General features: G+C 39.3%; 1 protein-coding gene across 2 annotated transcripts in view; it reads right to left on the bottom strand.

Moving 5' to 3' along the window:
* Nucleotides 1-1,582: 1,582 nt before the first annotated feature.
* The window catches only part of cndp2 (carnosine dipeptidase 2), a 32,971-nt gene continuing 15,232 nt past the window's right edge, over nt 1,583-19,321 (bottom strand). For both annotated transcript variants that reach the window (XM_008108739.3, XM_016992916.2), the window contains exons 4-12: nt 18,152-18,314; nt 13,850-13,938; nt 12,524-12,724; nt 12,014-12,098; nt 8,560-8,720; nt 7,096-7,260; nt 5,360-5,501; nt 4,269-4,416; nt 1,583-2,413 (exon numbers count right to left, since the gene is read on the bottom strand). In XM_008108739.3, the coding sequence (XP_008106946.1) occupies nt 2,344-2,413; nt 4,269-4,416; nt 5,360-5,501; nt 7,096-7,260; nt 8,560-8,720; nt 12,014-12,098; nt 12,524-12,724; nt 13,850-13,938; nt 18,152-18,314 (1,224 nt within the window). In that variant the 3' untranslated portion in view covers nt 1,583-2,343. The remainder of the gene's footprint in view (nt 2,414-4,268; nt 4,417-5,359; nt 5,502-7,095; nt 7,261-8,559; nt 8,721-12,013; nt 12,099-12,523; nt 12,725-13,849; nt 13,939-18,151; nt 18,315-19,321) is intronic.

Here is a 19,321-nt window from a genome sequence, read left to right as displayed (position 1 = left end):
CAGATTTTGAGATCACCATACCATTTTAAATATACTAACAGTCTAATTTCATTTCAAAACAGGCAAAGACTGTTCAGGAGTTGTATGGGGGTTTTCTGAACATAAATAGGACGGGAATTTGCTTGGAGCCTAAGAGAATCACTGCCAGTCACAACTGACAATTCTGAATAAAGTGAACCAATAGTCTAACTTGGCAATAGGAAGCTTTCAGTGAGTTTACACTGACCATTCAATGCAGTTTCAAGCCAGTATTGAAGAAAGTGTTTCCACTGTGCAGATCATTACATAAGAAATCCTGAGACCGGTTTTGAGACCTGTACGATGATAACACAACCACACAGTACTGATGCACATTAAGGGTTTTCTTTCGCAAACTTTTGAGGGAGTTTGTTGTCTGGCTGCCACAATTTGAAGCTAGCTTCAAACTGCATTAAATGGCTGGTGTAGATGGGGGTCTATATACCAGTTTGGATAAAGATGAAAAAAACCTGAGCAACAGCAGTTTCTGTCTTTCTCTTTCTACAGGACCATGGGTAGATCAAAATCTTTAGTTGACATGTTTAGAATAGTTTGTCGTTTTGTCTGAATCAGTAAGCTGTAGTAAAACAACTCTAGCTGGTCTGAAAAAAGCTAGCTTCAAATCTTGGGTTATGAAACTAGCTTGTATGAATAAAGCATAGTTATATTAATCAGAGTAAGGCCACAAGTGCAATAAGAAACTAGTAATTTAATTTAAAAAGCAATAGCTTTCCATCTTCTTAAACTATATTGGAAAAGAGAGGATGCAATGGGCAAGCTCATGGCTTTTTAGTTTCTTCTGGTCAAATTAAACCATGGGTTGCTGTGAGTTTTCCAGGCTGTATGGCCATGTTCCAGAAGCATTCTCTTCTGACGTTTCGCCCACATCTATGACAGACCTCAGGTTGTGAGGTCTGTTGGAAACTTGGCAAGGGAGGTTTATATATCTGTGGAAGGTCCAGGGTGGGGGAAAGAACCCTTTGTCTGTTGGAGGCAAGTGTGAATGTTGCAATTAGCATTTGATTAGCATTGAAAAGCCTTGCAGCTTCAAGGCATGGCTGATTCCTGCCTGAGGGAATACTTTGTTGGAACGTGTTAGCTGGACCTAATTGTTTCCTGTCTAGAATTCCCATTTTCTGAATGTTGTTCTTTATTTACTGTCCTGATTTTAAGAGTTTTTTAAATACTGGTAAGCCAGATTTTGCTCATTTTCATGACTAGATTCCAACAGAACTTGCTGGCGGTTTGAATCCAGAGTGAGCTCCCACTATTAGCCCTAGCTTTTGCCAACCTAGCGGTGCGAACACATGCAAATGTGAGTAGATCAATAGGTACCACTTCTGCGGGAAGGTAACAGTGCTCCATGCAGTCATGCTGGCCACATGACCTAGGAGGTGTCGACGGACAATGCCGACTCTTTGGCTTAGAAATGGAGATGAGCACCAACCCTCAGAGTTGGACACGACTAGATTTAATGTCAGGAGAAACCTTTACCTTTAGCTAACTGCAGCATACCAACCATCTACCCAATCCCCTTCTTTAGAAATAGTTACCACCAGATTGATTGAGTCAGAGTTATATTTATTTAGCAGCTTTCCATATGAAATACAAATAGCAGTTAGAAAAAAAATATCAATTTGTTTTTAAGAATCAAAGATATGCAATTGAGCATGGTGTCTGGAGGTCGTTAAACAAATGAAAGAAGCCTGAAGTCAGAAAACAAATTGTCTGTCAAGGTCTAATAGGAGAAAATGGAGGGCATAGGCTATCCTAACTACTAGTTACTTCCAGTTCATTTTAAACTTTTCCAGAGGATTTTGTTGCCTTATCCAAACGTGTGGCAAGAATTTGCGTTTCCCCACAAGCAAAAAATGTGCACGTTGGCCTCCGATTCTGGCTTGGTGCAGTTCAATGTGAGAAATGGAAGATTGCTAAACAAAAAACAGGAGAATAAGAAAGGGATTTGGGTTGTCATTTTCTACCACGTACATCAGGTTATGAAAAAAAAAAACTAGACTTCTGTCCCATCTCTCACTCCCTTCTAACTGGAATAACTGGCAATGAATTAAAGATTAGGGAGTCACAGTACTGTAGCAGTGCTTGCAAGTGAGCACACTTTCCTTTTCAAAATAAAAAAAAATCAGGGATCTGTTCACATAAAGTGCTCATTAATGAGTTCAAAAGTATTTTGCCAAGCATTTCAGTGTAAATTTGTCTGACAGAAGAGGGAGCAAGAATAGTGCACTTCTAAAAAGGTGCAAGGAAGGACTCCAAGGAACTTCCACGTCCCAAAGCAACTTCATTTGCAAAAGAAAAGGTTCGGATTCAGTGCTTCAACAAAGCAACTTCGTGGAGGTATGCACCCAACAGTTTGACACCTTGAATGTAGTTGTACCTGGGAAAGAAAAAACGTGGTATTAATGTGGGCAGACAAAACAGACCAAGCTAACCAATGCTAGTGTGTGTGTTTCAAATAGGGTTAAACTGACCCAAAGCAACAACAGCTTCAGGTAGCTACTGTCCCTTTGGCAATCCCAAATGACATAAACTGGAGGGGATAGAAGCAATGCTTGTCATGATGAAACCTAGTACCGGGCTGTGGCGCAGCTGGACTGGGCTGTGGCGCAGCTGGTTAGTAGCCAGTTGCAATAAATCACTACTGACCGAGAGGTTGAATTCAAAGCCAGCCCAGGTAGGAGTGACCTCCTGACCATTAAGCTTGCTGTTGACCTATGTAGCCCGAAAGACAGTTGCATCTGTCAAGTAGGAAATTTAGGTACCGCTTTATGCGGGGAGGCTAATTTAACTAATTTATGACACCATAAAACCTTTTAGCAGTGTGCGGAAGAATGAGGAAGTACTCCACCAAGGACTTGGTGTCACAAGTGGACAGTGAAGCAGCAGCTCCCCCTGTGGCCAGAATCGAGCATACCCTCATGAAGCCGGAAGCTGAAATGTTAAATTGCCTCTGTATCTGTCTATATGTCATATGTCTAATGGCATTGAATATTTGCCATGTATATGTGTATTGTGATCCACCCTGAGTCCCCTTCGGGGTGAGAAGGGCAGAATATAAATACTATAAAAATAAATAAATAAATAAATAGTACAGGTTGAAAAAATAAATGGCATGAAGTGAAAGAGTCATCTTGCTAGATCAAATCAGGATTGCAAACTCAGTGGGTATACATTGCTACAATCCCTAAACTGGCCTTATGTAACCAGTATTATACTTGGGGAGGGGGAGGTGGAAGATTCAGTATTATTTACTTAGTACTATAAGTTAATTCCCTTGTACAAAATACTGGGAACCAAAAGTGTTTTGAATTTTTGAGTTTTCAGGTTTCCATAAAGAGGTATCTTGGAGATTGTCCCCAAGTCTGAACATGAAAGTAACTGAGGTTTCATATATATCCTAAACACATAGACTGAAGATAAATTGATGCAAAATATTTTAAATAATTTTGCACATGAAAACATAGGTTGTGTACTTTGAACTATCAGAAAGCAAAGGTATTATTATCTCAGCCACTCATGGATTTAGGAGTATTTCATATTTGGGAATTCTGTATAAGGGATCCTCAATCTGTAATAACAGGTGTTGCTACTGCTCCCTTTCACACTACTTAATTAAAGCACTTTAGTAATACTTTAATTACCATGTCTGCATCCCATAGAACTGTTGGATATGTAGTTTAGTGAGACACTAGAGCTGTCTGGTATTCTTTTAAAACTGCAAACGCCAGAGTCTTCCACACACCAAAAGACTATAATCATGTATGATGAGTCAAGTTTAAGTAGGAGTTCTAGGTGAATGTAAAAGGATAGAAAGTGAATGACGATTTACATGTGAAAGGGGTTAGCTGGGGCAAAAAAGAAAAAGGAGTTGAGTAAGAGCTGAAAATAACCTGCTGTGAAACAAATGAGAGACAGAATTAGGGAACTGTGCTGAGGAGTCAGAATTAGAGAGTGGCAAAAAGGGGACAAAAGGGTGGAAGTAGTTAATGAATAAGGGCATATATGTCTGTGCAACTGATAGGGTTTGGAAAGGTTGCCCTTTTGGGTTGACGGCTCTCAGAATGCCAGCTGGACAATGCTGGGAATCATCATCCAAAAACATCACTTTTTCAAACTTTGGGGGCATAAGGTTGGAAACAGGACTATTCCGCACATCCTCTCTTAGGAATGGAAAGATGCATCTATAGCTTTCAAAAGTTTAAGCTTATTTCTCTGTATGCAATGTGCTTTACCTGTTGAGTTTCTCATTCTGGGAATGGGCTCCATCATCTGCAGACCCAACTGGCAGCAGCATCACATTTTTGCCAGTAGCTTCCTGGAAAGTCAGGGTAACTGGGATGCTCCCTCCTTCTCTTGTCAAGTCTGGCTCCACACCAAATACTTCAGGGAAAGAATACAAAAACTATTTTCACATTCTGTAACAAATACTTCTACAACACACACATCTTTTAATCAGTAAGCAGATTCTTGTAGTATCCATCTTGTCTAACTTCATCTTTTGATGAATATTCAAGCGAATTTGTATGAACACAGACCAAGAGATTATTCGGATCCAGCCAGTATGAAAAACCAATTAAGTAGCATCAAAACACTGATAAACACTGGTTTCAATGGCAAGGGTTACCTGATTTAAGTTCTGTACTAACAATGTTTGTTAACTGAATTTTAACAACTGTCCTTTCTTTAGGGCAGTGGCTCCCAAACTTTTTTTGACCAGGGACCACTTTGACCAGGGACCACTCTCCAACATTAGTACCAAAAGGGTTACAAATCAGTTTTTGGTCAACTTTAGATTCGGTTTGGTTATTTAGGGTGCTGATCCAGAAAATTGCATTAAATAGACCACATCAGCTCTAGTTTCTGATACAGAACATATGCCATTCAGTAGCCACCATCTGCTCACCCACAGAAAACCGTATTTAATAATCTAGAACGGATGTGGTCTATCCAATGCAATTTCTGAATCAGCACCCCAAATAACCCCAGGAAGAGACCTAAAAACGAAAACACCAAAGCGCCCCGCTTCCAGGCCCCACATGGAACGGCTCTGCTCAGGGGGAGGGAGGAGGAGAAGCAGCAGTCAGGAGGCTTGTTGCACCTTTCGTAGCCAGCCCCCCCACCCTTCCCGACATCCTCATTGCCTCGGCACTATAAGAGCGTTTCGCAAGACCAGTCACTCTTGTTACAACGGTGTAGTAATGGTGAGGGCGTGGACCATATTTTAGTTCTTGGTGACCATTGGTAGTCCACGGACTGCAGGTTGGGAACCACTGCTTTAGGGCATTCTAATCAAGTGATTGAGATCTTAAGAAAGACAACTGACCTGTTTTCATGGCTCTTCTGCCAGCCATATAGTGGGGATGGTTGAAATCTGACACCCAAGGCTTCCCACCATGGCCGAGATACACTTTGAATTTATTGGGGCTCTGCAGCTCAGCAAACTTTTTGGACAAGTAATCCTGAACCTGTATCAATAGAATAAGTAAATGAAAGATGAAGATGATTTCCACCGCTATTACTAGTTAAGGCTTTCAGGAAGAAGCAAACCTGGAATGGAATTAAGAGTTGTCGTCCCTGTCCCCATCCAAAAAAAAAAAAAAAAAAAAACACCTCTAAAAAGTGAACTCTAGACTGTTCTTGAGATGTGAAGCTCACCTCCTTTTCAGAGCATACAAACCTAGAATTATGCATACACAAATATTTTATTTGCCAACTACATTAATCACACAGTTTGAAGGAACAGCTTCACCCATAATGGCCTGCCTCTACAACAATGGCAGCAATCCCCACTCCGCAAGTCAGTATCTGTGCAGGATATTCAGGGTTGATCTACAGCTCTGCCACTGGACTCCCTCTTATATGTCAAGAAAAAAAATGATAGTAAGATCAGTTAAAATTAGGGTGAAACACACTTGGTCAAGCTTGTAATCTTCTCTTTACCCCACACACATTTTCACATTCCTCAAATTCTTCCAAATCTTCTACCACATAAACAAAAAAAGATTTCGCAAGAGAAAATGCATCTTAGCCTCTAAGACAGGCTAAGCATGGTTACTGTCTGTTCACTATGTCACCTTTCACAATTCCTTAAAAAATGCCTCCCATGCCCTGTAAGGGATGTGTGGAAATCAGCCCCTAGAGCAGTGGTTCTCAACCTGTGGGTCCCCAGATGTTTTGGCCTTCAACTTCCAGAAGACCTAACAAGTGGTAAACTGGTTGGGATTTCTGGGTTATAGGCCAAAACATCTGGGGACCTACAGGTAGAGAACCACTGCCCTAGAGAATATAAGATTTTAAAAACCTCCCCACTCACTGTACCAACTTATTTTATATGAAAGAGAGAATCTTTTTCCAAATCTTTTTCCAAGTGACTTATGGTCACATTCGGTTTTGAAAAAAACACATCTATGTAAGAACAGTTCAGGAGTGAATGAGTACAGAAAATATCTGTGTATGTCTGTTGGGGGGGGGGGAATTAAAGTCCAGTGGAGTCTGCCTGCACCACAATCATGAAAGGATTACAGAAAACAAATCAATCTTCAAGGCCATCCTGCAGTTTAGAAAATGGGGTTTAGCTTGCAACATATGAGGCAAGTGTGAAGCATGTCTTCTCATTCTACGGCTCTCCAGGTGAACCATGGTTCCCTGAGCACCACTGTTCTGGGAAGTAAAGTGTACTTCAATTTATGCTCTAAACGCTTCATGTGCACCCTGCCTTACACAATGTCATGTTTTTTTAAATAAAAAAACCCAAACAGAACAGAAATAATAAGACTTCACATTGTGTACAGAGTAGGCACTGCAATTCCACTGTACAAAATGTGAAGTGGTTCTAAGTCAGAGTGGATAGTACTGTACTAGATGCAGGACCCAATAAATGACAATGTTAGAGCCAACGAGTATATCTGCTATATAAGATGCATTTTCATTTTTAAAGACTATACGTGGTTTGATTCATCCTAGACCAGCCTAAAACTTGGGTTCTTTCTCTGCAGGAGAAGGCCAACTGTTTGAATCCTGCTGAGCTGGCTTAGCTTTCTCATCATCTGTGACACATACCTGCTGGGTTACGGTTTCTGGAGTCATGTCTGGCACCAATCTGATCGAAAATTTTCCAATCACTTTCCGAGGAATCACCGTTTTAGCACCCGATCCAGAGAAAGCACCTTCTATCCCGTGAAGTGATAGGGAGGGGTATCGCCACCTATGCATCAGGATATCTTTCTATAAAGTAGATTAAATAGGAGAGGTAAATTCCTTCTCAAATAATATGTCTATACGTCCATAGCCAGAATGAATGTATGTCGAATTATACATATATTGGGTTGTGTCCAATGGTGTCATCCCATCAGGACAAGAGGTGTAGCTCGTGACCAAAAGGCTTCATGGATTCCAACCTACTCCAAAAATCTTATTTCAAAAATCTCTTGGGCAACTCATCATGATTTCATCTGGCTTGATATTGTTTGCTTTGAGTGGATTTTCTGTTATTACAGGCTGAACATTACTTACCCAGAACTACAAAATTGTCCATATGTGTGGCTAAGATACTGACACCTTTGGTTTCTGATAGTTCAATGTACAAAAATGTTGCTTTTAAGAAAAGCACTGGTTTCAGAAAACCATTTCCTCTCAAATTACTGGAAATACAGTATCATTTCTGCCCTCCCATTTTATTCTATTCTCCTAAATGGTGGTCTTTTTATTATTCCATGTTTTAAATTGGTTTTCACTGTTATTGTAGTGTCATTGCCTGTTCTTAATGTGTTTTACTTAGTTAAAGATGCTAGTTTTATCTGTTTTTAGTTTGTTTTATTGCTTTCGGGCCTTGGCCCTGCGTTAGCCGCCTCGGGTCCCTGCAGGGAGATGGAGGCGGGATAGAAAAATAAAGTTGTTGTTGTTGTTGTTATCTGACCAAATTGATGTTGTTTTCCAATTCTATTGTCCCCTGAACAACAATATTAAAATCCTTGACAGAGGGTAACCAGAATGCCAAAACATATATACGTTGAGTATTTCTTATCCAAAATGCTTGAGACTGGAAGTCTTCCATATTTTGGAACATTTGCATGTACATAATGAGATATCTTGGAGATGGGACCCAGGTCAAAACTTGAAATTATGTTCCATATACATCTTTCACACACAGCCTAAGGGTAATTTTACACACAATATTTTTGTGCATGAAACAAAGTTTGTTTTTACATCAAACCACAAGAAAGCAAAGGCATCAGTATCTCAGCCACCCATGTGGCAATTTTTGGATTTTGAAATTTTGAATATGCGACCTGTATTGATTTACATCTGTGTCTATAGAGTGCACTGGTTCCCAAACTTTGGTGCTCCAGGTATTTTGGACTACAATTTCCAGAAGCACCAGCCAATTTGACTAACAAACAGGAATTCTGGGAATTGAAGTCCAAAGCATCTGAAAGACCAACGTTTGAGAATCATTGGTACAGAAGACATGCACTGCTAAAGAACCAAGTCCAGGTCTCCCAAGACAGAAGAGAGCCACCACACCTTTGTCTCATGCAGCAGCCGTGTTGCTCCAACATCCTTTGCATACTCTGCCAAATCGAAGTCAATTCTGTCATAAAGTTCATGCTCGTCGTCTGTGACAGCAGTCACCGCATTGTAAATGCCAGGAATGAGGATCTTTCCTTTCTTGTCCACTAAGGATGCTGCATGAAGAAATAATGCATTATTAAGAGGCAGCCGGAATATCCAGAAATTTTCAAATGCATGTTGTTGATACTCCTAGACATCTCCGTTTTGTGAAACACTCCATGTATTTCAATGGTAACTCAAGTGGTAACGCTGGGATGGTGATGATGAATTAGGAAATGTGGTACACTATCATCCGCCTATCAACTGGACATGGATACAGGGCCAAACTGTTTTAATACCTTCAGTAATTTAAAAATAAACAGTCACTGAACACTCTTCTGTTCAATAGTAAGCAACGTGGGACCAATCATATTTTGACCAAAAAAAGTAAATGAATTGCCTCTCCCGCAAACTTTCAGATTCACCTTTTAAATAGATAGCAGCTTTCAGCACAATTTGCCATTTTAAAGAACACATACCTGGGCCCTTTCATAAAATAAAGTTATACCACTTTAACTACACAGATTCTATGCTATGAAATCCTGGGACTTGTAGTTTGGGGGAGATGCAAGAATGGTTGAGAATTGTAAATGTCCCACTGTAAGCCTCCAAGCACAGGACTCCATAGGATGGCAACATGGCTCTTAAAGTGGAATCACTGGGTGCATCTACACTGTAGAATTAATGCAGTTTTACACCACTTAAACTGACATGCCTAAATTCTATGGAATTCTGAGAGTTGTTGTTTTACAAGGTCTTCAGCTTTCTTTGCCAAGGAATGCTGGTGCCTCACCAAATCACAGATCCTGTTATTCCATAGCATTGAGCCATGGCAGTTAGATCAAACTGCATTAATTCTATAGTGTACAGTGTTCCCTCACTTATTGCTGGGGTTAGGTTCCAGGACCACCCACAATAAGTGAAAATCCACAAAGTAGGGACACTATATTTATTTTAATATTTATACATTATTTTAGAAGTTATACACTATTTTCAGTCTTTATCAACCAATCGTGTGTTGATAAATTGCCTCCTTCTCCTTCTGTTGCTGCTTGGGCTCCTTTTTTCTCCCTTTGGCTTCTCCTTCCTTCCTTCCTTAGGATGTAAATTGTAATTTTTTATGATTTATAATAGTCTTTTAGAGCTTATTGAAAAACCGTGAAACAGCGAATCCGCGAAAAGTGAACCGCGAAGTAGTGAGGGAACACTGTAGATACACCCATCGTGTAGTGTAATAGTGTAGTGTGAAAGAGCTCTTGGTTTTCAAAACAAAAGTGAACTTCTGGTCATTTTTGGTTTTTGTCACATGTATTTTTATGCATTTAGGCAGTCCTTTTGGTCCCTGGAAGATCTTCAGGGAAGAAAATTTGTGAGCAAGAATAGTTACCTACTTGCACCTCATATGCTGCACATTCGTCTATGGTATCAATGGGAAAATAACAACCCTGACTCTTCTTCCACAATTTAAAAAACAAACTCTTTCACACCACAACTTGCCCCAGGTTCAAAGGTAATGATCACTCACACACCTTTTACTTTAACTGCTTGCTCAGGAGATTCATCTGTCTACAGTTCTTCCAAGGAATTGCTTGGTGTTGCTCAACCACATGTCTCTAGTTATTAATTTCTAGAAGATGATAATTTACTGCCACTAGAATAGTCTAAAGTTTCTTTCTCACACACAACTCTCTGGGTGTACGTGATTTTAGAGATTTTCCTAGTCTAATTGCTTTAAGAAGCAGTGACCTTTCTGATTTTTTTCAGAGCCAAGAAACATTTGGTGCAATTGTAAACCACATTGTTTCTCTTACAGGCAAGATTGAGGAATGATCCAAGTGGCTAAAATGATGCCGTAGCGCCTCAACAATCTACACATCCAATCTATCATCTACAAACAAAATGAAACCCTGGCAATTAAAGGAGAATTCTTTTGTCATAATTGTGTACTGCGAATGGGATCTAGGTAAGGGACAAAAATATCTGTACACATGGAGTATCCTTTATCCCAAATGCCTGGGACCAGAAGTGTTCTGAATACACAAAGAAATATCTTGGTGACGGGGTCCAACTATGAATATGAATGTTTATTTGTGCTTCATATATATATTTTACACATGGTCTGTAGAAAGGCCTTGAACACATAAATAAACTTAGAACAACTATAACGTAGTCTAGACCACTGCTTTTTAAACTGTGGATCCTGACGCCTTAGCTCAATGCTGGGGTCACATGAATTTGGCAATAAAAAAGATTTCTGAATGCTACCCATTTACGCAAATCTGTTAGCAACAATGTGCCGTGTTTACAGTGAATCCAACAGAAAGTGCTCCAACTGTACTCCACAAAAAAGAAAATCACCCTGTTTAACAGGCCTTGCAAATACTGATTTATTTTCAGTAAATGTTTGATTTTTGTACCTATATACCTGGGAGTCATGTAAACATTTCTCGAGTGGAAGGGGGCCACGAGTGGAAAATGTTCAAGAAGTCTAGACCAATTTAGCAGGTGAAATGAAAAAATCCCACAACTCAAGAGTTCGGATCCAAGCTATGACTCCTTGGCTTCAAAAGCTCAGCTGAGAAGATGCCAAAGGGAGACATCAGTCCAAGGGGAGGGCTAATCTCGGTTCTGTGTATTTTAATATGTATATTATAGAAATACATTTTAATATGGATCTTTTGAAGAAACAGGTATATTTATATAATTTTGATAACAGCACTGTTTACCACAATTATTATTATTAGTATTTATTATGTATTAATTATTATTTATATAATTTTTACAATGATTATGCATTTTAGTTATGCTGTAACCTGCCATAGAAGAGGTGGATAAGAAACAATAGTTGTTGTTGTTATTGTTGTTGTTATTGTTGTAGCAAGCAAGGCATGTTTTTGGTACCACCGCAAGCAGCAGAGCAAGGAAGGTACAACCACAGTGACAAATTGGACAAAAGAAGCTCACCAGGCCTAGTTAGGGATGTATGTGCACCATCCCTTTTTACTTGCGCAAGCCAGACTTCTTTTCTGAATACTTATTTTGCAGCTAGTGAGATCTGAGGAACAAAACTGAGGCCACACAGTGAGTGCAATGCAAGCTCACTGCATATTAGCTGAAACCTTTTCACCGTGCCTTATGCACGTTGTCTAAATGCAGAAGAGATTTGATAAATTCTGTCCAACAGAGAGATCTTTGCCCTCTCATTAAGATTCTAGCTGATCTGTCAATCTTTAACCTTGTTATTATCCTAGGTTTTCAGCTTGAGTGTGGGACGTCACCACCTTTGAACTAAGTATGTATTATTGCTTCTGAACCAGTATCTTGATAATTCCTACTTGAAACCAGAACTAGAAAGCATAGGCCTTACCCATCAAAGAAATGAGATCTGTCATAGCCTCATGCACTGAGCCACCATACACTCCAGAGTGAAGGTCCTTGTCACTGCATTCCACCTTTAAGCAAACAAAAACACGTTTCATTAATAGTCAGAAACCATGCTTTCTACTAATTTATTCTTTCAGATCACTTTCAGTGTCAAAATTAAATTGTTGATACAAATCTCTGTACACCAGTGGTTCTCAACCTGTGGGTCCCCAGATGTTTTGGTCTTCAATTCCCAGAAATCCTAACAGCTGGTAAAATGGCTAGGATTTCTGGGAGTTGTAGGCCACAACACCCAGGGACCCACAGGTTGAGAACCACTGCTGTAGACTGATCTGTGGGATTTTTGTTTCAGAAAGCCTACTTATTATTTCCTATTATCCTTTGCTCAAAAACTGAACTGACCTTTTATAGACTATATATATATGTAAAATTGCAGGTACTATCCCAGTTCTTGTCCTGGCTTCTCTAACAGTAATACTTTTTGGTGAGTTACCTCTATGAAGTAATAGCAGATGCCCCTGAGACCGTAGGTGATGCAGGGTTTCTTCTTCCCTAGCCAGTAATTATCAGAGATGCAAACGTAGTCTACATCTTTGAAGAAAGCATCCTTTTGTGCAAAAATCAAGTCATCTAGGCCTTCAGAGCCAGACTCCTCCATACCTTCTAGGCAAAACTTGACATTAACTGGGATTTCCTGCAGGGACAGAAAACAATTATCATAGGAGCAAAAGTGTTTTCCCTTTCATAAGGCATTTCATTTCTCAAATCTGAACTTTTCAGTAATGATTCCCCCTTATCAAGATTGATTATGGATTGGATTTAGACCTTGCCTTTGGATGACGTGTCTTAACATTGGAATGTATTTTAATTATGTTTTATGTTCGTATCAATTTTAATATAATTTTATTTCATGTTTATGTTTTTATGCCCAAGGCGCTGCACAACTGCCATTTGTAAGCCGCCTTAAGTCCCCCTCGGGGTAGAGAAAAATGGGATATAAATATGGTAAACAAATAAATAATAAATAAGATGTATTCAGGTGCTCTGGTACCTATATTTGCTTGTTTTCTTCATCATTCCCTTTATTCTTTTTCTATGTCTTGTATTTAAAAAAGAAAAAATGGAAGTAAAATGTATCCTGCTCTTTGTAAGTTGATGACAAAATGTTAGATACTTCTGATAAATCATAAAAGGTAACTTAGGTATCCATCTGCAACTTGGCATTCATGCCAAGGCATCCTTAGGAATATGCAGCATTATTTGGTTTTAGTTAATATAAATCTGTAGACTGCAGTGCCATTTGATGTCACTAGGTTGCAGATTTCCCTAACCACAGAAGGCTGGATATTAACTTTTCTTTGAAAGACCTCCAAACAGTTTAAAAAAGCCCTTCTATCACCATGTGAAAAGAACTATATGAATGAACATTGTGACAGAAGGAGCAGAAGAGAGATGAGAAAGAGGAAAATAGAAGAAATAACACATGATGGTGTGTAAAGTACACCGTTTCTAAACAATAATTAATAATGCCAAACAATTAATATAAGAACAAAGAGAAGTGCATTCAGGTTATTTGTATCAATGGTGTGCTCTTGAAACCACAGAGACCAGAACATAAAAGATAAAAGCAAATCATGATTAAAAAACCACAAAACCTGACCTTCAGCATGAAAGCAAACTATGTCAGCTCTCTTTATCTTATTTCAAATTCAGCAGGTTTAATTTTTTATCTCTACCGATAACCATAGTAGCTTGATACAAAGGCCAAGAGTTTAATTTTCTACCAGCAAAGCAAGTTTAATGGAATGCACTACAATACCTGATTAGTTTGTTGATAAGCTTCAATGGCGTTTAGCCAGGCAAGGACTGGGCCTTTGTCATCTGTAGACCCTCGGCCATAGAGCTTACCTAAAGCAATGACAAATGACAAACCGAAGCATGATACCTTTATCATGCGATCCAAAACTATTGTTCTTTCATGATTGCTGCATCTTAGCACATTTACCATAGTTTTATTTTAAAGAAAGCTCATCTTCTGAAATCCCAGTAAGAACAATGCCTCTGGACACTAGTTGCCCCAAATCGTATGTGAAAGAGCGGCTGAAGACAAAAGTTTTGATATCCTCCTCAAATACAATACCTGCTAATGAAGGTATCTCATATATCCAGCTGTGACTCACAAAACATCCATGCAATCCGGTTATGAACATACCTTATAAAGCTACCCCTTGAACAACTCAAATGTAGCATCTTATATGGCAGAGCTAGCAAAGTAGCAGGCCTTGGGAACCCTCTTTCATATTACACGATTGCAGCACTATGTTTCCACTATAACTGTGCTGGTTCCATCCTATGGAATCCTTGGATTTGCATTTTAAGGAGGAATATTTTAATTCACTGCTGGAGGGAAATTTAGCTTTGACCAAATTAAATTCCCAGGTGTTCACAAGATGTAGTCATGGCAGATGAGTGGAATCATAGTGCTGTAACTGTGTGTTATTGTTGGGTCCCATCATCTACCTGCCAGAACCAGAACTGCTAATAGTGAGGTCTGATGGGAATAGTAGTTCCTCAACAGCAGAAGGGACAAAGGAAGACCTTTTAAGGAATCTGATGCTTCGTTTCAATTCTATACAATCACTACAATATCTTCTCACAGAGATTATATCACAGTCAGTGCTTGCTCACCATTAACTTATACAGTTCACAGGGGCAGCTACAGACTACTTATAAGCCACATGGCTGACTTCTGGCTGCATTCGCGAGCCCACTGTAGAGAAAAGGTTGTTCAGCTGAAACATCATGTGGTTAAGATGTGTATTATTGCTTTGCCTTTAAAGATCAGTTACCGTGTTTCCCCAAAAATAAGACAGTGTCTTATATTAATTTTTGCCCCCAAAGATGCTCTAGGTCTTATTTTCAGGGGATGTCTTATTTTTCCATGAAGAAGAATTCACATTTATTGTTGAACAAAAAAAATGAACATTTATTATATACTGTAGAGTAGTTATCATAAACCAGCATAACCAGACAAACTGTGAATCCTATCTAGAATTTCTTGTTACTACCAATATTTCCATGTACAACACTTTATGGTACATACATTTACCAATCCTGCATGCTCTGATGTTCTGTTTGGCGGGCATGCTTCCAAACAAAAACTTTGCTAGGCCTTACTTTCGGGGGAGGCCTTATATTTAGCAATTCAGCAAAAACTCTACTAGGTCTTATTTTCTGGGGATGTCTTATTTTAGGGGAAACAGGGTATGAAAGATCCTCCCTAAAATAAGGAATCCCTGTTCTGCAACTGCAAAAAACAAAACACCAAAACTGCTCCTCACACTGTTATTTGTCCCAGAGGGAAAGCTACCAATGATACCAGGGTCCTACAACCAAGGTTAAAAGAACTACATCTTATACCAGGGGTCCCCAAACTAAGGCCCGGGGGCCGGATGCGGCCCATCGAAGCTACTTATCCGGCCCCCATGGCACAAGGGCAGAAGGGGGTTGGACTAAATGACCCAAGGGGTCTCACAACCCTTATTATTATTATTATTATTATTATTATTATTATTATTATTATTATTATATTGTATGACACAGCAAACAAGATAGATATGCTGGATTTCGTATCACAAAATCATTATTATTAACATTGAGGCTGGGTGGCCATCTGTCAGGGGTGCTCTGCTAGTGCTTTTGATGCACAAAGGCAGAAGGGAATTGGACTCAATGGCCCAAAGGGTCTCTTCCAACCCTTATTATTATTATTATTATTATTATTATTATTATTATTATTATTATTATTAACATTGAGGCTGGGTGGCCATCTGTCAGGGGTGCTTTGCTTATGCTTTTGGTGCACAAAGGCAAAAGGGGGTTGGACTTAATGGCCCAAGGGGTTTCTTCCAACCCTCTTTATTATTATTATTATTATTAATAATAATAATAATAATAATAATAATAATAATAAACATTGAGGCTGGGTGGCCATCTGTCAGGGGTGCTTTGCTTGTCCTTTTGGTGCACAAAGGCAGAAGGGGATTGGACTCAATGGCCCAAAGGGTCTCTTCCAACCCTCTTTTTTATTGTTGTTGTTGTTATTATTATTATTATTGCTCGGTGGCCAACTATAGTCCGGCCCTCCAACGGTCCGAAGGATCATGAACCGGCCCCCTGTTTAAAAAGTTTGGGGACCCCTGTCTTATACCACAACTGTTAAGACAGTAGTGAAGAAAAAGAAGTTAAACTCAAGTTCTCCCTACTTCTTGCATTCTCCATCCTGATTTGGTCTCTCACAACTGCTGTTCTGAACAAGAAAACACATGCACGTTGAATGCAATTGCACACAAGGCACAAAACACATCCCCCGTCACATTGCCCTACTATTACTTTTGCTTTGGAGCATGACTCGCTGGTGTTTGGACATGCCCCAAACCAGGAGCATTTTCTGATTTCAAGGCCAGTTTAAACATGATGTGCAGCAGGCACTGAAAACCTATTCCCGTAGCATGGAACAAGCCAAGCGGAAGAAGTTATCTCTGCTACGCATTCTGGTATAACAGGCTAAGGACACCCAGCTTCATGTTGAAATATTACACAAGTTGCAAATGAAGGCTCTGCTTAACGTTTTCCCAATGGCATTTCGCCAGGCCTGGGCATATGATCCCTATCCTTCCAACTCAGTTCGCACAGGTGAGCACACCCAAATTACACTGACAGTCCAATGTTATGTTTAGAATGAGTAAAAAATTATTATCTACCCTTGAAGACATGGATAAAGATTCAGAATTTGTTAGGGAAGGAACTTGTAGCTCAAAGGCTTCATGGCTCACTTTTAATTCTCAATGCCATGTCTGAATCTTCTCACCGACTGTTTTCATTATTTAAAGAACTCTGACTGGCAAGCCATAGGATACTATAGTAGCCACAATGACAGTTTACATTAGCTGAGTCATCAGCTTCTGGATCAAAATCACAAGCTTATCTATTACTATAATGGATAAAGCACAAAGTAATTTTCATTGCGGGACTGGCTGAGGTAGCATAAAAATGCAAAGGTATTTTCAGCACTTTGTCTTTACCGAAAGATGCATTGTCATTAAAAAAAACTGAATGTACAACAGAATGTGGCACTGTACCTTTCCTTTGTGAAGTGCATGCCAAGCCACCCATGACCAGTGAGCAGTATAAATAAGAAACATATTAGTGTCATATCCTATTCTTCTCAAACCCATGCTCTAACAAACATAAACACACATCAATTTTTACATCAGCCTAGAATTTTTATTAGATTTTCCTCCTCCTGATCTTTAAGGGCAGGAAACATGAACTGGTTCATCCATGTTGTTACATCAAAACACAATACACTGTTTCACTCAACACTTAATCACAACTCATTACCACAAATGGATAAATCCAATATAGCCAGAGTCACATAGCCACATGTAACCCTCTAACTCACTTTTGAGTCCTCCCTGGGATTTCCCCCCTAAAAATGCCCTTCACGCTCTTGGGTATGATGTTTTATATTGATTTCTCTATCTCTTGGGAGACAAGAAGAGTATGCACAGAAGGCCGTACACTGATTGTGCCTTAATATAATCATTTTGCATGTGCACATTTCTAAAACATATTTGCAAAGGACTGAGCACCTACTGAACACGCTGTGAGACTTATATCCAAATGAACACAACTAGGACTCTACCATTGCTTTGCTTACATTCAAGTATTCTGGCATCATCAACTTTGCCACCACAAATATTGTTTCCAGTTGTGGCTTGTGGTGCAAACCAAAGCAGAAGCAGTTATTTTACTCTCACAGAGAAGTGACACAGCCCAAGTAGTTAACAGAAAAAACTACAAAACGTAAAGCAATAGTTATGGATGCTTAATTAAAAGAGAAACAACATATCTAAAAGACAGCCTTTAATAAGAATAGTTCAGACATTAGTTCATGAGGAAATTGTGGCATTGAATGTTTGCCGTTTATATGTATGTTATCCGCCCTTAGTCCTTCTGGAGAGAGAGGGCGGTCTAGAAATAAAGTTTTTATTTTTATTATTATTATTATTGTATCTCTCATATCAGAAATTTAAAGCCAAGGATCTAAACAACTTACCATCTCTTTCAACCAAAGTGAAGGGTTCGCTATCCCAGCCATCTTCTAGCGCTGCAGGTTGGACGTCCAAATGGCCATAGACACAAACTGTTTTCTTGCGAGGATCTGATCCAAGTTTACCCAGAATTATTGGAGGCAGAGGAATCTTGGAACCGTCAGGCAACTGGAATTTGACGTAGTAAATGTCAGTGGCAAATATTTTGGGGGGGGGATTTTCAACAGGTACTATTAATTTCATTACAAAATCTAAACCAAATATCTATAAGATGAAGAAAAACACAAACCATCCTGGACCAGACCAAAAACCAAAAACCTGTTTAGTGCAGAGTTTTGTTCACATTACGGCCAACCAGATGCCTATGAGAAATCCCCAGGAGGACAGCCAGCAACACGCTCCAGCTCATGTTCCCCAGCAACTGGAATATAATTGCATATTGCTTCTCAAACATATTAAGACTGACAGTTTTTATCCTCTAGGGGAAGAGAAACTTTAAAAACACATGATAGGTGTCTTCAAATATCTGAACATCTGCCATATAGGAAATGGGCGGACATATTCTCTGCACTTTTAAAGGACAGGACTAAAACAGGGAAATTACAGAAAAGCAGATTTCAGTTTAACATTTTGGAAAATGTCTTACAGCTAACTGTAAGACCAATTTGACAGAGGCCCAATCTATCCTTGGAGTCAAATAGGAGCCTTTAAAGCAAAGGACAGATAGCAAACAGGTGGAAATACTGTCATTGCATCATGCATAGAGATCTTTAGCCCTAAAATATGTTTGCTTCCTTTTCCTTGGATTTGCCTTCAGTTACATTTTCCTACATGTTTTCCTGCTAGAAGTTGTTTAACTTGTTTGGTTCTTGGACTAAGGAACTCCTTTCCTAGGCTGACGCAATCGAAATGCTTTCTGGCAAAATCATATCTTACAGTCAAAGGAAGCATGGTAAGTGCAAATACACACTGAACACAACATATAGACTTCTCCTGAGTATTAACTTCAAACTTTGGACATGGCTACAGCTCAACCTGGAGAAATCGGAATAAAGTAAAAAATATTTCGACAAAAGAGAACAGACCCTTCTTTCATCAACATCAATTATCTCAAGCATTTTCAGATTTATTATGCTTCATTAGCATCAGATAATTTATGCAATGCATGATTCAAT

Source organism: Anolis carolinensis, chromosome 4 (genome assembly GCF_035594765.1).
Source record: "Anolis carolinensis isolate JA03-04 chromosome 4, rAnoCar3.1.pri, whole genome shotgun sequence".
NCBI lineage: Eukaryota > Metazoa > Chordata > Lepidosauria > Squamata > Dactyloidae > Anolis > Anolis carolinensis.
The sequence above is the reverse complement of the archived record's forward strand: the minus strand, read 5'-3'. Positions and strand labels throughout refer to the sequence as shown.